Source organism: Pyrus communis, chromosome 8 (assembly GCF_963583255.1).
Source record: "Pyrus communis chromosome 8, drPyrComm1.1, whole genome shotgun sequence".
NCBI classification, from domain to species: Eukaryota; Viridiplantae; Streptophyta; class Magnoliopsida; order Rosales; family Rosaceae; genus Pyrus; species Pyrus communis.
The window spans coordinates 10,703,266-10,720,356 of NC_084810.1; the positions used below are offsets into that span (position 1 = coordinate 10,703,266).

Sequence of the window (17,091 nt, forward strand, 5' to 3'; positions counted from 1 at the left end):
TTAAAATAATTGAAAACCCTAGATTTCTAGATTGTCAACCTATGGCAATCTATGTGATTCTGTAGTTTTTTTTTTGTGTCTGAAGTCTAACGAAGTGACACTTTTGTCCTCAAAGAAGGGTCACGTGGTATACATGTGATAAAAGTTAACGTTAATTTGGATGAAATCTATGAAAAATTAACAGTGGGGGGAAATTGGCCAAATAAATTAGTTTAAGTGCTTGATTTTCCAATTAAAAAGTTTAGAGGGAAATCAAAAGCTAAGTGAAAATCAAAGGGGAAAATCAGCAGTTTACTCATTATCAAATAAAAGACCTTTCAAAATTTGAAAGAAAAACCATTGTCAACACTATTAAAAAAATGTTTTTGGATATTTGGTTGATGTTGTTGTTAATATTTGATTGCTATATGGCGACACTTAATTAATATATCGTCGATAGTTGGCCAATATATTGTTGATATTTAATTATGATCCGTTAAATAATTCTGATTTTTGATAAACCGTTATATCGTTGAGATCATGACCGGCTAAACAATTGAGATTTGATTTATGATCATTTTAGTTGATATATAGCATTTATATTTAATTTCTGATCACGGATGAGCCATTCAGTACGACGGTCTAGTAATATTCATCTTCACTTGAAAATAAGAACTAAAAAAAACTCTATGACGGAGGAAATGGGCCAAGTAGAGGTAGTTGGGCCATCTGTGAGCAGTCCTATTACCGTATCAGATTTCCCTCCACAGCAATTTTCCCGCCATTTTCCCCCCTAAATTCTCTTTCTCTGTCCGTCTGGAATGTTTTCTTCGCTAATTACTTTCCATCGTTTCTGCACGCTCGGAGTCGGAGCTGCAATGGCAGAGACTCCGAAGAGGGTCCTGCAGTCCCCCAAGAAATCCAAGCGTTCTAACTCCAAGCCACCGCCGTCTCTCACTCCCGCAACTCCTCTAACCCCGACTCCCCGCCGGTCAGCTCGCCGGTTCCGCAACTCCCCAGAAACTTTTTGAAGGTTCGCCGATGAAAGACGCGACAACTCAACACGAATTGCGAAATGATTCTGGAAAAACACGAACAAAGGGGGGAAATGTGGGAATTGCTAAAACCCCAAAATCTGCTGAAAGGGCAAGAAGTTGAACGCTAAAGACGAGGGAGATTTGATTGAGATTAAAAATGCAATCTCTCCGGTGACTCCAGGGCAGTCGGAGACTAAGAAGAAAAAGGGAGCAGAAAAGCACGGTGGTTACGCGATCTAGGGCCTCGAAAAATGTCACTTTCGAGGAGAAAAGAGCGTTAAGTCAGTGCCAAAAAGACGGGCTTATTACAAGAAGGTTGTGTATGATGGGGGTGAGTTTGAGGTGGGCGATAATGTGTTTGTGAGGAGGAGAGAGGATGCGAGTTCAGATGAGGTATTGGTTGAAGTGGAGGAATGTAGGGTTTGTTTTAAGTCTGGGAAGGCTGTGATGATTGAGTGTGATGATTGCTTAGGTGGGTTTCATTTGAAAAGCTTGAAACCTCCACCGAAGGATGTTCCTGAAGGGGATTGGATTTGTGGGTTTTGTGAGGCTCGCAAGTTGGGTAAAGTGGTCCAGCTTCCAACACCTCCAGAGGGGAAGAAGCTGCTTAGAACATTGAGGGAGAAGCTTCTCTCCAGTAATTTGTGGGCTGCCCACTTTGAAAGGTAGATGTGTAATTTGATTTAATTTTGTGAATGGTGAGATGTTTGCTGTTGGTTTGGTTGTAATGTTTTTGGACTTTGGTACTTTGTGTTTTTTAAATTTTGCAGCATATGGAAAGAAGTAGATGGCAGCTATTGGTGTCGGGTACGTTGGTATTTAATCCCAGAAGAGACTGCTGCTGGAAGACAATCTCATAATTTGCGGAGAGAAATTTATCGCACAAATGATTTTGCTGACATTGAGGTGAAAGATACTATCTAACCTTGATTATTCTTTTTAGTAAGAACAATTATTATAGGAAACTAACTAAGCCAGAAAGATTTCATGGCATATGTTTAACTCGAGAGAGAAAAAAAAAGCCAAAATAAATTAGCAAAAGCATATTAAGCCAACACCAATAAACATAAACTAGGATTAATTCTTAGATCAGGAGTTGATTGCAAGGAGTTTATAAATTGAGTGATATGCACACAGATTTTAACATTAGTTTCCAGTAATTTATTTTCCCTTGTGACTATGAAAAAGACTTGCATTTGAAAATTGGGGCAGGTTGTGCTGTTTTGACTACTTTCATTGGCAGGCGTGTTCTATTAGTATCTTTTTAGTTGAACATTTTCAAAATAGTGTAAAATTGAGTATACCTTCATTTTTCCTTATGGAGAAAGTTAATCCAGTGTAAAGTTTTAACATGCGGACTCAATTTATAATGTTGTGATTAATGAGTGAAGAAAGTTGAGGTTCCACCATAAAATCAATTGACAATATGTGGAGTAGCCCAACTACTTAAAGGCACATTCAAGGTCCTTCCTCTCATCAATGTGTGATTCATTCTCAACAAGCCCTCTCACGTGTGGCGAATTTTCAAGCCTAACACGTGGACAACACAATTCAGGTGACGTGGAGTCCGTGTGGCCATTAGGCTTCACAGGTGAGACTACCTACTCAGATACCACGAAAGAGTTGAGGTTTCACCATAAAACCAATTGGTAATACGGAGAGTAGCCCAATTTACTAATAAGCCCATGCAAGGTCCCTCCTTTCATCAATGTGGGATTCATTCTCAACAATAAGTTTATAGAATTATGCTGATTAAGTTCATAGAATTGTGCTGATTAAGTTTATAGGATCATGCTAAATAAGTTGAAAAAACTTGTGAAGGAGAAGACGAGTATCATATGGCATTAGTAATAACTTCTCTTGTTTAGGTGGTAACTTTTAATTTTGAGTAAGGAGAGATCTTGACATTACTAGGGTCTCAGGGAAAGGATTGACTGTGCGGTCTTGGTAAAATTTAGTGTGTTTTTTTTTTTTTTTTTTTTTTTTGGGAAGTTGATAGGCTTTATACCACCAGTTTTCTTTCCTTTAGGTAGCTGCTAAAGATGTTGAAAGCTGGCAGAACATGCTAAAGGTGGGGTTCTTACCAGATATCAACTCTAAAATTATTTTAGGCTTTTCTAAGAGGAAAGGCTAGTATATAGTCATTTTTATTCTTGTATTGGGAGCTTAGAAAGACATTGGAAAATTGTAAGGTTAGGAAAAAGGTGCAACTTTTAGCAGAGGTCTTAAAATTTACCGAACTATTGCAATTTAACAACTCGATATGAGAATGAAACGTATATCTTTAACTGGTAACTTTTTGGTGAAGTGTCTCTTTCATTTCTGGAAGTCTTCGAGTCTTCTCATTTGCATGCGGCTTTAACTGTCTTTGAGTCTTCTCATTTGCATTCGTTTTTAACTGTCTAACATGGAATCTATTCTTCGACATTTTTTGGTAGCTACTTCATCAACTTAGGACATTTGTATGATGAATTCATAATTTAACAGATGGAATCTATTCTTCGACATTGTTTTGTCATGAGTCCTAAAGAATATGCCAAAGCAAGCAATGAAGGGGATGACGTTTTTTTATGTGAATATGAATATGATATTCATTGGCACAGCTTCAAGCGTCTTTCAGAAATTGATGACGGTGAAGGGGTAAGTGTTTCAGGCAACGAGAACCAAAATTGAACATACTACATAAATCCCAAACAGATTGAATGTGAGTTGGAATTTTTGGGTTTTAACAATTTGGTAGGATGATGATGAAGCTGGAAGTGATGAAGATTGGAAAGTTGGCAAAGACTCAGACTTTGATTCAGAAGAAGACATGGACTATGACGAGGAAAGCATAAAAAGTATAATAGCTAAACCATTTCGAGCTCATGAGTTGGCTGCAGTATGGACACTACCTTCTATCTCATACTTGTGGATTCAGTATGTTTTCTCCCCCAAATTAAACTATTCAATTGTGTATCTACAGAATTCACAGAAGAGGTGGTTCTTTGGACTTCAAAAGAGAGGAATGAAGAAAATCCCTGAGCATGTAAGATGCCATAAGTAGACTGATCTTGAAATAGCAAAGGCAGCACTTCTGCTGTCATCATTGCCTAAATCTTTGCATTGCAGGGATAAGTACGTGAGAATCATTCATTACAGGTTTTTTATCTTCTTTTATTTGTTACTGTATTGTTTGTAATAATGGAGACCTGCTTGCATGCAGAGAAATGTTGGAAATAACTGCATTTATCAAAGATTCAAGATGATAAGTGTTTGGGACGTTGCCTGTACATTCATGGTGTTCCTGGAACTGGAAAGGTACGATCTGTTGAACTATTTATAAAGAGATAGCTTTTATTTCAGACAGCCTATACATTTCTTTTATGTACTATTGATGCATGAAATGGGTTTCACTTCTTTTTTGTATCTTTCTATAACTGCAGACAATGAGTGTACTTGCAGTAATGAAGAATCTGAATGCAGGAAGTATAAGAACCCACTGTTTTGTGGAGATAAATGGTCTAAAATTGGTGTCACCAGAGAATATCTACAGGGTAAATTACATTTAGATTTGATGCTATACCTTATCATGCTGGCATGCCATTGTTGCCTTGTAACACCTGTTGTGTTTTCACAGGTTATATATGAAGCCTTAAGTGGGCACAGAGTTGGTTGGAAAAAGGCTCTCCACTTGCTAAATGAGCGGTTCTCTGAAGGAAAGAAAATTGGTAAAGAGGATGACAAGCCTTGTATTCTTCTCATTGATGAACTCGATCTCCTTCTGACCAGAAACCAGTCGGTAACCATTTTTTCTCCTTTCAGTTGGCAACTTTTGTATTTTGTGATGAGAATATTTGTTAATAGTATTCCAGTCATGCATTATATATGATATAGATTGTTTTTACTATGAGTATTCTTGAAATATACATGTCCTTTTTTGGTTTCAGGTTCTATAGGTATACTTTATCTCCGGTACACATCCTTGTTGAAAGATGATTGCATTCTTATCTCACAGTGATCTTTCTTTTCTGGGATTAATGGATTCTCAAATACAAAAAGGAAAGTAGGAGAAAGAAAGAAAAAAAAAAAAAAAAACAGTTCTAGTGAAAATAATGACGATGACTATGAGATTTTTTATGACTGCAGCATTAACCTGTAATAAAATACCTGTTCAGGCATAGCAAATACCATGGATCTTCCTGAGAAGTTGCTTCCTCGTATTTCAAGTTGTATGGGAATCCAAAGGCTTTGCTTTGGCCCCTATAATTACCAACAACTTCAAGAAATAGTTTTGAGCCGCCTTAAAGGAATTAATGCATTCAAACAACAAGCTATAGAGTTTGCTTCAAGAAAGGCCAGTTTTTTGCTCTGTGTTTCGTCATAAAATTTATAAATTCATTAGAGGATTCTCCACTGGACACTCAGTCTCTGATATTATTTGAAAAATACATTCAGGTGGCAGCTATTTCAGGGTATGCACGTCGTGCACTGGAGATATGCAGGCGTGCTGCAGAAATCAGACTATAGACTGAAGAAACTAACCTCAACTCCTAATGATGCTTATCGAACTTTAATAATTGATTTACCAGACTGGCTTTTTCATAAATTGATGGTGCAAGGAAAACAATGAGGGACAGCCCCTTTAAAGTAGGAAACTTGAACTGAAAGATCCTTGCTTTGGTATTGTTATGGTAATATGTCCTATACTCTCTGCACTACCATCAACTTCTATCACCATGTTTGATTAGCTTCAATTCCTGAAATCATCTAGTAGACAGAAATATCTTAACTTAGTTGTATCTGTCAATGGTCATGCAAATCTTGGAAAAATGTTCTCTCTCAATCATATTCCACACTTTTGAACTCTCAAGTTATTGCTATCATTTAGTTCAAACTATAATTAATCTCGGCTTTTAGTTTCCTCCACTGATCACATCAATGGAACATAGAGTTGTAAATTTGCCTTGAAATATAAGTATAGTATTTCTATTTCAGGACTTCTTGATTACTAGAAAATGAGAACCAGGAAGTATATCGAATATTCATGCACAAGAGTTGTAAATTTGATTTGAAACTTGGTATGAATGTTTTGATTTGCACCATCTTTAGCTCAAGGACATGAAACATTTGATGTTGATGCATTGAAGTGGATAATTTGGTTCTAGAGATATACAAGCTCTTTCTCAAGGGAATTTTTATTTGCCTCTCCCCTCCAACATGGCCCCAGATTGGGACTTCCTCAGAATATTGTGATGTTGAACAAGTAACCAGGAGACAGTCAATACAAATAATACATAAATGAACTTAAATATTCCTAATGCATTATTCTGGATATTGAATAAGCAGCCTTTTAACCAGTAACCTTGAGGTAATTCAACCAAGGAATTGAAGTTATTAACTTTTCTTATGAAGCTTTTTATTGTCACTTACGGATTTATATGTTTCCACTTTGCAGGAAAAACCCTTGTTGGTATGGCAGAGGTTGAAGCAGCCATCCAAGAAATGTTCCAGGCACCTCATATTCAAGTGAGTCACATTATGTCACATTGTTGATAAACAATGATTTGTACTGTTGAAACTTAATCTGTATAGCTGGTACATTACTTCTTAGACAGGGTATCAATGCTCTTGAGTGATGTAGATGATACAATGATGACTACATTAATGTGCTTTTCCTAATACTTGATGAATGAGGCCTAGATAGCTGGAAAATTTTCAGGTAGATAAAAAAATGAAAATGGAGGCAGTTAAGAATTGATCTTCCTGCATTTTGAAACTGTTGCATTTGGAGTTTGCTAAATCTTATTAGTGCCATTCTTATAAGGAATGCAGCATGGGAAAAAATGGCTTATACGACCACAAAATATCAAGTGTGGGATTTAAGATTTTTTTACGTTTATTTATTTTTTTGTGAATTTCTGCAACAGTAACAATTAACTTGGTACTAGTTTAGCTGCTGTATACTATTACTGGGTTGACAGGAAGTTTTCTTTACTTATGTTTTAACTTGTAAAAGGAAAATAATTTTCTTTACTTTTGTGAGAGAAATTTTTGTTTTTCTCCTTGCAGGTGATGAAATTTTTTTTCCAAACTGAGTAAAATATTTCTGCCTGACTGCTGTATTGCAGCTCAAGTAGACACTGTTTTGTTTTGGTTTACCAGTCTCATTGATGTCTTCACGGTAGACTTTAGCAGCGGTGGTTTAGGATTGATTTGTATGTCATAGTGTTTTCATTGTAATTATGTTTTGCGTTGCAGTTGGCATTGACAGTTTCATGTCTCTGTACCAGCAATAGAGAAGCATTTCCTGGACATGACACACTACTAAAAATAGGGTAAGACTTGTTATGATGTTAATTTTTCTCTACATACATGCGTACGTAGGGACATAATTGTCTATTGATCTCCTCCATTCCTTATTGTCTTGTCAAGTGGGAGTGTGTGTCCAACTGCACCAGTTTTGGCTTTTGACTCCGAAAGCATTGAGAGTTCAAGGAACCTTTTAGTCCAGTCCCAAGCTTATTTGTAGTCGTATGCATTTCATTTGAAAGAATGGTCAAAATATAATCCGTTTGGTGGCAGTTATGACAAGTGTTTTCATTTCTATGTGTATTTTGGACGTATTTTATGACAGACATCGTATTGCATGTTTAAAAGACTTTACTTTCACACGATGAGGCCCTTTATTTTTTACTGATATTTGCAAAGCATATAATTTGCATCTGCAAGTGTGATTTGAAAGAGTAGCATTGAGATGGAACGATTAGAGGATACTTTCTGGAGTAGATACCAACTGAAGTTTTTACACATGGATTATGTGATATATCTCATTAGTATTGTTTGGCAGTTGTAAGCTCAGCGAATGCAGAATTATTCTATGTGAATCAGGAGCAAAGCACAGGTTGCAGAAGTTGCAGCCCAATTTCCCAAGGTCAGTACTTGTCTATCCAGTCATTGCATTGCAACAACCGATCAGACTCTGGTTGTCCGTGATCTTTGTAGTTATATTATCATCCCTCTCCTAAAATAGCAGCAGCTTTCCGATGAATTGTGTGTATTAGCTGGCTCCTTAACCCAAAGTTGCAAGTTGAATTTTCATGTAAATGCATTACTTAACATCCGATAACCGTTTCAACGAGCATTCTGTTGTGTGAGCTGCTGATATGATTTTGAAATGGCTGCGTTTCAGCGACAATGTGGCGTTTGCACTCAAGGACAACCGTTCGTTAAGTTTCACCTTTCCATTGAATTAACAGGACAGGACAGGACAGGACCGGAGAAGCAACAATACTCCGGCTTATCGCATGCTTGTATTAGGCTTGAGACGGAATCTGATGGTCATAATTTTACAGCCTGGAAGTAGAAATGCTCTATTTCCTTTCACCTTAAGACCCGTGGGTTCAGAGATTAGGCAGCAGTTGTTGAGACTCGAGAGCGCTTGAAAGCTTGACGAGCAAGCGAAAAGCTCCCTTGCTCATATAGACAAGAAACAAGCAGAGGCTCTTGTTACAATTCCAACTTCCAAGATGCATCGGCACTTGTTAAAGTGAAGGAAAGCAGTTATTTGGATCGGGTTATAGCAACCCTTGGAAGCCATAAATTACATTGATGTTTAAATGTTTAGATACTTTAGAAGGCGGGATCAGGAGGAGACAAGATTTTTTATTTACATTGATTTCAAATTACAATTCAAAGGCCTAACAAGTTCTAAGCCATCAAAATTTGGTTACATACATGAAATTACAGTCCTTTTCCGTAAGTCTCAAGCACGAATTGGAGAAAGTTTTAAATCAACCACATTGCAAGTTTACCTTCAGCATCTGATATTAACTAGTTTCACCCGTGCACAAAGCTTTCCGAAAACAAATGCCTTGCTGGTTATGTGATGATACTGTATATATTCCATATGCTTTATGTAGCCAACTCCAATTTTCTCTCACGTGGCACAAGATTTGCTTGTGCTCTCGTTGCAGCTCTGCCTGCAAACGTGTGAAATTTATGTAGGCATGCATGCATGAAAAATGTATGTGTGAGCATTATAACAGGCTAGAGTAAACTGACCTTCCTCTTTTTCTGTTTTCCTCCTGTTAGACCATAGAAGCCGAATTGGAGTGCCCAAAAACCCAGCATCTGAACGCAGTTGCTTCTCCATATAACGCCGGTATGTCTCAGGGAAAAGTTTTGCATCATTGACAAAGAAGACAAATGTTGGTGGCCTTATAGCTGCCTGTAAATTATCCAAAGTAAATACCAATGATTTGCCATGTTCATAAGAAAATACTGGATGCGCAGTTTACATGCAAGTTCAAAAGAACAGATACTACCCTACAGATAGGCATGCATGGAAAATAGTCCGTCGAGTGGGTATGTAGCACTGAATCATCTAAAATCTTATAGTAGTTACGGCTGTATGCTTTCAGGCATTAACAGATAATAATTTATGTTTATTACAAGAATTTCTCGTAATTTTGTGGACGCTAGCATCCAAATTTCGCATAGACAAGGATGTCACTTGCAAAGATTTATAATCAAAAGGAATTAAAGAGACATAATCACCAAAAAGGGAGAAAAATGAGTCTTGCATAAAACAAGTACCTGAGTGCAGTAATAAATGCGGCCCCTTTTGCCACCTCGTGTCCTCGGTGGTGATTTAAAAGCTAGTGCTTCCTGGACCACTTGGTTTACTACAGAAGTACTAAGCCTTCTTGATCTTTCTTTCTCAACTGTGCTAGCAGCATCGATAATCCTAAAACCAAACAAGACAGTATTTCCCTTAATGTACAAGAGGTTTTAGACCATGACTTGTCATTTCAAATTGCTTGCACATCAAAGTAATGCATTTTGTCATATATATAATCATATCGATATAATTGGAATCCTCTGGCACATTTTTTAAGTTGTAATGGACCTTCGGCTTCCTAAAAAGCAAAGTAGTTGTCAAGGGTGCATTATGAAGTTCCTATAACACTTCGAACTATTCTGATAGTGAATGTAGAAAATTATGCATAGGATTATTGGGAAACTCCATCCATAACCTGCATAGTTTTCATCGGTACCTATATAAAAAGTCAAACGCATATAACTCATAAACTAAAACCCATATTACAAAATGGTTTAAGCCTAAAATACGCTGAAACCTTATAAGAACCATCTGCATTTTGCATCATGCAACTTCTTTCTATAGGGGCAAGAATAGCTTATATACACAACTGTACAGCATACATCATCTTAACAAGAATCTAAAGCTCGAGACACATTTATTAGAAGATGCAGCACATCAAGCTACTTAAAAATAGACCCACATCTCAATCAATATAACGACAAACAATTAAAACTTCTTCCAGTTAGAGGTGTGCATTTTATAAATAAATAAATATATATATATGTATGTATGTATATATTATGGTGTCAATGGAGAATATGGGTTTCTTGACATACATGAAGTTAGCTAAAGAATGCAACTATGATGCAAGTGAAGTTATAAAAGAGATGATGTTAAACACAGAACATACTTATCGACACTCTGACCAGCTATTGCAGTTGAATATACAATAGGTGCCCAACCAAGAATACGAAGCTTCTCCCTAACATCCTCCTCATAATATGTTGCAGTTTGCTGGTTTTTATTCGGTATGGTATCCCATTTGTTTACAACAATCAGGCAACCTTTGCCTTCTCTTTCTATCCTTTCAGCAATCTTGCAATCCTAGAAGACAATATAGAAGGAAACATAGTTAAGAGAAATCTACTTGTGTAAAGTAAATGTGATCAATGTATAGGAAACATAAATGTCTTACATATAAAGACATAAAACTGTCGGCATGTTCTTCGGATCTTTAAATGATAACTCAAAAAGAATGGACAAAGTACCTGTTCTGTGATACAAGCCAGGGCCTCAATGACAAGTGCCACAACATCGGAACGACGAATGGCACGAAATGCTCGATTTACTGATAAAGCCTCCGTCATGCTACCTGATGAAGCGACAACTGCTCTTCTTCTGATTCCAGCAGTATCAATTAGCCGGAACTTCTGCAAGATAAAACAAACCAAAAACAAATGTTGCAATTATATGTATCCAAGTAGGATGTATAACCGTGAACCAATCAAACCTGTCCATCTGGTCCAGTAAACTCCATATCAATAGCATCACGGGTCGTTCCACTGACTGGGCTAACAATTGTCCTGTCCTCTCCAACCAATGCATTCAAAATGCTACTCTTACCAACATTTGGTCGGCCCACAATTGCAATTGCAGGAACATAGTCTTCCTGTTCAGCAAATTCCTCCGGGTCCTATATAAAAGCATAATAAACCAAATCATAAAGAAATGAAAATATTCATAAAACATGGTAAGAACATGACTTTTTGGGCTTAGTAAATGACAAAAAGCACCAAAAAAATTCTACTATTGAAACTGAAAAGTTCACTAACAGGCTCAAAATAAGCAGCTTTGAAAATTGAGTAATATAAGGTAAAGTTAAGCTAAAGCCAATTGCCATTGCCAATTGAAATTCAATATTCAACAAAAGACAGTCAAACTTGAATACTGATATACCAACAATAAAATTTCTGTGATTACAAACCTCATTCTTTTTCAGCCCTGAACACAAAAGATCAAGAAGCTCTCCGGTTCCAGTTCCAGATATAGCAGATATAGGAAGTGGTGAAAACCTGGTCAACCAAACAAAAATCGTACCTTTCAGAAATTAATATTAGTATACCATTCTGTATCCACCAGAAACTTGAAATGCATCTGAGTTTTCTTTATCAGAACAATAAAATTTACCTAGCACTAGTTCTTGTTTTTTCTTATCAAGACAGTTCAATATTCGCAAGCCTAGTTAGAAAAATAAACATACTAGTACAGCTTGAAATTCGTGACATATGTTGAAATTTTTTTTTGATTATCAGATTATTTACCCTATTGCTTGTGTCTTTAGTGTCTTGTCCAAGTTGGTAATAAAGCAGAGCTAAATTGAAATATTTACCAGACTACAATGGTGAAAAGTGTATCAACATAACAAAAAGAGTGTATTTACCCCTAGGATAATGCTATCATGCATCACCTTAGCACAACCCTACACCTATAATCCTCACAACAGGTGTAACAAGACTATAAGAGAGAAATAGAGATATTTACCATCCAATACTAGGAATATTATGTATCTGAAAAAACCAAGGTACCCTGAATGTATAAATTCATTAGGCTAACAGATACACATTACTATTTATCAGTTTTTACAAGAAAATAAAAACATTTACCAGAACCCTTTTCTCAAAATTTAGTAAGGTAACATACGTGAACAAAATGGACAAGAGTTTAGCTCACCCCAATGACCAAAATTCTGATGCTTGCATGATCCCTTTACGTGGAGATTCACACTTGTTAACTGCAAGAATGATGTACTTATCTGAGAAGTTTTTACGTAGCCAATCTGAAATTTCCTCATCTGCTGCAGTTAGACCTGCCTGTTTAGCACTGTCAATACTATATACTAATATCATTACTATGTAAAGTTATAAACCCAGGCTCTATTCAAGTTCACAGTCTTGGCCAAACTATGTTTTAGTTTAAAAACCTTCAAAAGTTCAATTCAAATACATAATTGTACAAACTCAATCATTTGTAAAAAATTGGTTATCAATTGAAAACAGAGTTTTTATAACTTTTGGAATCATATTACTCAACCTCATGGACTTTTTTTGACAAGTTCAAGTATTACTGGGAATATTCAATATTTATTTTGTAAGAAACACAAACTTTAATTTTTTTTTTTTTTTTTTCATCAAAAATTTGAATAACAGTATAAGTAGCATGTATGGGAAAATCTATCACAATCAGATTGACATCACTCTAGCAAAAACACATTGCATTCAAATCAAAAGTCCCACCAATCAAAATTGCTTTAAAAGAATATTTTTGAAAGTCTTTGACAAAGATCCCTAAAACCAAGCTGTAAATTTAATGATTTCCAAAAGCAAATTCACTTCCTCCACCTTATTATTGTAAACCTGTATGTTTATATTTATACTATTTTACAATTTCTATGATCAATTTTGTTTAGTATTTCCAATATAAATCATAGTTGTTGACTTCGAAAGTTTCCTGAATACCAGCATCATATCCCACTGCTTGAATATGACTATCGTTAGAAGAATAAAAGAGTTTAACCTCATACTCTTCTATAACACAATGAAGCCGAAAGCTGGAAAACAAAGGCACATTGCAGTGGTCCTGCATCCATTTACCAAAAGCTGTACCTGGCCATCAACGAGGAATATAATGACAGATGATTCTTCAACAGCTGCAGTAGCTTGTTTCTCTATCATTGAGGGCATCCTAGCAACAGCTGCCTCCCTAGAGGCAAGTGGGATTCCATCCATACCAATGGTCGTTGAAATAGCTAATTCTTCCATGACATTTGCCTGGGACTTTGAAACTGTAAGAACACCACCGGTATCCACCACCATAAACTCATGGTCACCCCAAAAGGATCTACCATACAGGCGATCCCTAGTAACCCCAGGCTCATCCACTACAATTGCCTTGTTCCCCTGAAATACATAACATATATAGAACCAGGAAAAGGAAAGCAAAAAGGAAGTTAATTTACGAAGTAAAAACTCATACATTTTACATCTGGAAGCTTGAAAATGTACTCCTCAGTGTTAGAAGTATTGATGGTAAATAGAAAACAAAAGGCCACATTCTTGTTACATACCGAGACAAGACGATTAAATAATGCTGATTTACCAACATTCGGCCTTCCAACAATTGCAACCCTTGGTAGAAGATGGTCAGGGATCTGCAATTGAAATTTGAATGGTTTAGAGACTGAATTTTCTTCATTCCAACACAAAGAATCCCCAACTTACATCATTGGACATAATAGTCTGATTGCATCATAGAAATCAACGTGCACTTAGAAAATAAAAAGGAAAGAAAATATAATAAAAGTTTTCCAGAAGCATAAGATACACAAAAATGGGGGCATATGCAAATGCAAAGTCGACACACTCCAAAAAAGTGTTCATGACACCTAGTTGCGGAAACCGATTTAATCAAAACTATGGCTGCAGTAATTTTGAGAAGACCCACCAATCCACGGTCCTAGTTATAATCTTTTAACTACAGCGTATCCATTTTCAATTCCTAAGATAGCCTAAGGTCCTAAGTGGAAAAGATGACGATAACCACTGTAATGAGAAGACGTTGAACTCATTTACGTTAGCTTGGATATGCACCGGAGACCTTGGGACCAAACATGAACTTTCAGTAGTTTCATATAAATAGATAATATGCCATGATAAGATACTCACAGTTTTAACGGTACTTGTCAGCCTCCTTTGCTTTCGACTAACTTTTTCTTGGTCATCATTGTCATCTTCGTTGATGCAAGACACAGTAGAAACTTAGCCATCAATAATCCCAAAACAAAATGGGAAAATTCCACCAAACACAAAGTTAATTATTTTAGCAAACATTTAAAGGAGTAAAAACCTGAAGGAAAATCTTTTCAATAAATTTTTTGACACCCATTGAAAAGAAAGAGAAAGTTAATGCAGCCTCATTTTTCCCTGAATTTTTTTACCTTTCGGAAAATTCAGCAGCTTTTAGAATAATTTGATCAAATTACGAATTGGGTTTTGCAATTACAATCAAATTATGAACTGGGTTTCCCATTGACAAGAAGGAACACACCGATTCTGAGTTGGGTGGACAAAGAGGAAGAGAACTCTTCAACTACATAACGAGCGTCTTCTTCGAGGTCATCGACGTCGACCGTCAATAAATCGCCGCCGCCGTCGGACTCATCCACGAGCTCCCCCTCTTCTTCTCCGTCGTCTTCTTCTTGTAGTTGGTCATCTGCTACGGAGGATATATTGAATTCATTGGCGGAGTGGCGGGAAACGAAGCGAGGAAGGGAGTGAAGAGAAGCGTGGAGCGAAAGGCAATGAGTGCGGAGAATCGGAGAGAGAGATTTGGGGATTGCGAAAGGGGAAGAGAGGCGGGAGAGAGTTTTGGAGAGAGAGGGAGAAGAACTGGTGGTTCCTCTGTAGCACAAGAGCTCCAGTGGAGCTGCCATTTTTTGTGTGTGAGTTTTCGGGGTTTGGCGGGTGAGGGGTTTATCCAGTTCCATCTTGTTCGGGGGTTTATGCGTCTTTTAAAAAATGGTTAATCAAAATCATTTGAACTAAGAGTAATATACACTTTACTGCCCTCAAATTTCCCATAAATCAGACTTTACTACGCTTATTGTTTTTCGTTTACTTTCACACCTAAATTTGTATTTAATTTTTTGTTACTTTGACATTTTCGTCAGTCTAACCGTTATCTTTTCTATTAACTAATGATGTGGTAAAATCTTAACTCACTAATTCATGCCACATAAGGCCAAAAATTTAATAAAAGAAAACTACTAAAAAGGATTTCAAAATTTTAAATTTAAGAAGAAAAAAATCATCTAATAACTTTATATAATAATAAAAACAAAAGAAAAAAAAAACAAAAAAACACCTAACTAAAGGCGCGTGCAAGGAACTTCGGGCCAGGAAGACTTCTTCCACGCTGCTGCTTAGTTTTGTTCTTTTGTTTTTTGTTTTGTTTTTTTTTTTTTTTTTTCATATGGGAAATTGGATATTTGCCTTCTCTGATTTGTTGGCAGGTTGAGAGGACTTTGGAGTGCTCTTCATTAATAACAATACCACAAACCAAATGGGAGGACTTTTGGACTTTTGATGGATATTTTTGTATTCAATTTGCATTATTTTTTTATTTTGCAGATGGAGAAGGTGAGATTGTAGGTGGAGGAGGAAAGGAAACCGTAGATGTGCGGATAATGGAAAAAAATTAAGTAATTAGTGTAGAAAACTAAGAAATTGAAGATATTCAAGGAAAACAAAAAAAGTTGATGAAAATTGAAGAAAATTAAAAGAAGAAAAGGTGCTTGGAAGGTGAGTAAGTGTCAAGAAAATTCAAAAAGAGAAGAGAGAAGAATGGTGGTTAGACTTCTTGAAAGTAAATAATTGATTTGTAATATTTATTTATTTTACCACTACACATAACATATTGGATAGGGTAAAAACTATGACACTTCATCAGTTAACGAAGGAGTTAACTAAAAGACTAACAAAAGTATGAAAGTGGCAAGAAAATCAAATTATAGGTATGAAAGTAAGATGAAAAAAATGTAACGTAATAAAAGTGCGATTTTGACGAAATTTAAGGATAGTAATATGAGAATTACCCTAAAATTAAATACGAACACAAAATATATATGTAAACAGAAGCCCAATTACAAGTGAACCACATAACAAAACTATGGACCTCCAAAGTAGTACAAACAAAGAGCCCAACACGAGTTTTGGAGCCCAAAACAATAAAACACAAAGCAAAAAGCCCCTAGCATCTAACTGTTTTTGCGGCCGTCGGGGCACCATCTACCTTTCTAAACCCACACTTCGCTAGCATTCCTCTTATTGAGGCTGTTGAGGGATTTGATATGAATGGGAAAAGTTCTTTCGTATCCAGGCTGGACCACGTGTCTATGTGTCAAGAGAGAGATAAAATCACGTTTATATCTAACGGTCCACACTTCTTGATCATGAGGATCCTCATCCTTAGATCAGGAGAGGATCTTGATCCCTCCACCACAATTGATTTTTCCAAGTTCACCCAACCTTATTTTGTGTCTCCCTCTCACACCGCACCTATGGTCCATCATATATGGTGGTCTCACACAAAAAACTCTTCTTGAATGGGGATGACCTTGCTGATTTGTGATCAATTTGCACTCAATACGACGAATCTGATACTCCTTGTACTGATAATCTAATATACATTGTACAGTGATTTGATATGAAAAAAAACTGTTAATGGATCAAATTTTGACTCATATCTGATCCAAAAAAATTAATAGGATGTGGATCGTGACTTCCAATCCGATTATCCGAAAAAGATCTGAATTCGATAGTCCAATTGTAAATGGATCTGAATATGGATTGAGGATAATTTGATCCAATAATTATTTGACCCGAATTTGTATAACATATTATTTATACTTTTGTTTAATGATAATTTAAGTTTGTT

General features: G+C 36.3%; 1 protein-coding gene, 1 non-coding gene and 1 pseudogene across 2 annotated transcripts; 2 read left to right on the forward strand and 1 right to left on the reverse strand.

Annotated features, from left to right (window-relative positions):
- Positions 1-822: 822 nt before the first annotated feature.
- On the forward strand, positions 823-8,522 carry LOC137742939 (origin of replication complex subunit 1-like; annotated as a pseudogene).
- Positions 3,564-3,641, forward strand: LOC137743964 (small nucleolar RNA snoR28). Its single transcript, XR_011069569.1, has one exon. It is a non-coding gene; the product is annotated as a small nucleolar RNA snoR28 (small nucleolar RNA).
- A 121-nt stretch (positions 8,523-8,643) lies between the features above and the next one.
- Positions 8,644-15,177, reverse strand: LOC137742451 (uncharacterized). The gene is made up of 12 exons (XM_068482316.1): positions 14,704-15,177; positions 14,322-14,386; positions 13,724-13,807; positions 13,263-13,556; positions 12,331-12,470; positions 11,585-11,672; positions 11,111-11,293; positions 10,869-11,030; positions 10,511-10,704; positions 9,594-9,744; positions 9,060-9,225; positions 8,644-8,977 (listed from the first exon to the last, which is right to left on the reverse strand). The coding sequence occupies exons 1-12, from the start codon at positions 15,140-15,142 to the stop codon at positions 8,910-8,912; spliced, it is 2,034 nt and encodes a 677-aa protein (XP_068338417.1). The 5' UTR covers positions 15,143-15,177; the 3' UTR covers positions 8,644-8,909.
- Between the last annotated feature and the right edge of the window lie 1,914 nt (positions 15,178-17,091).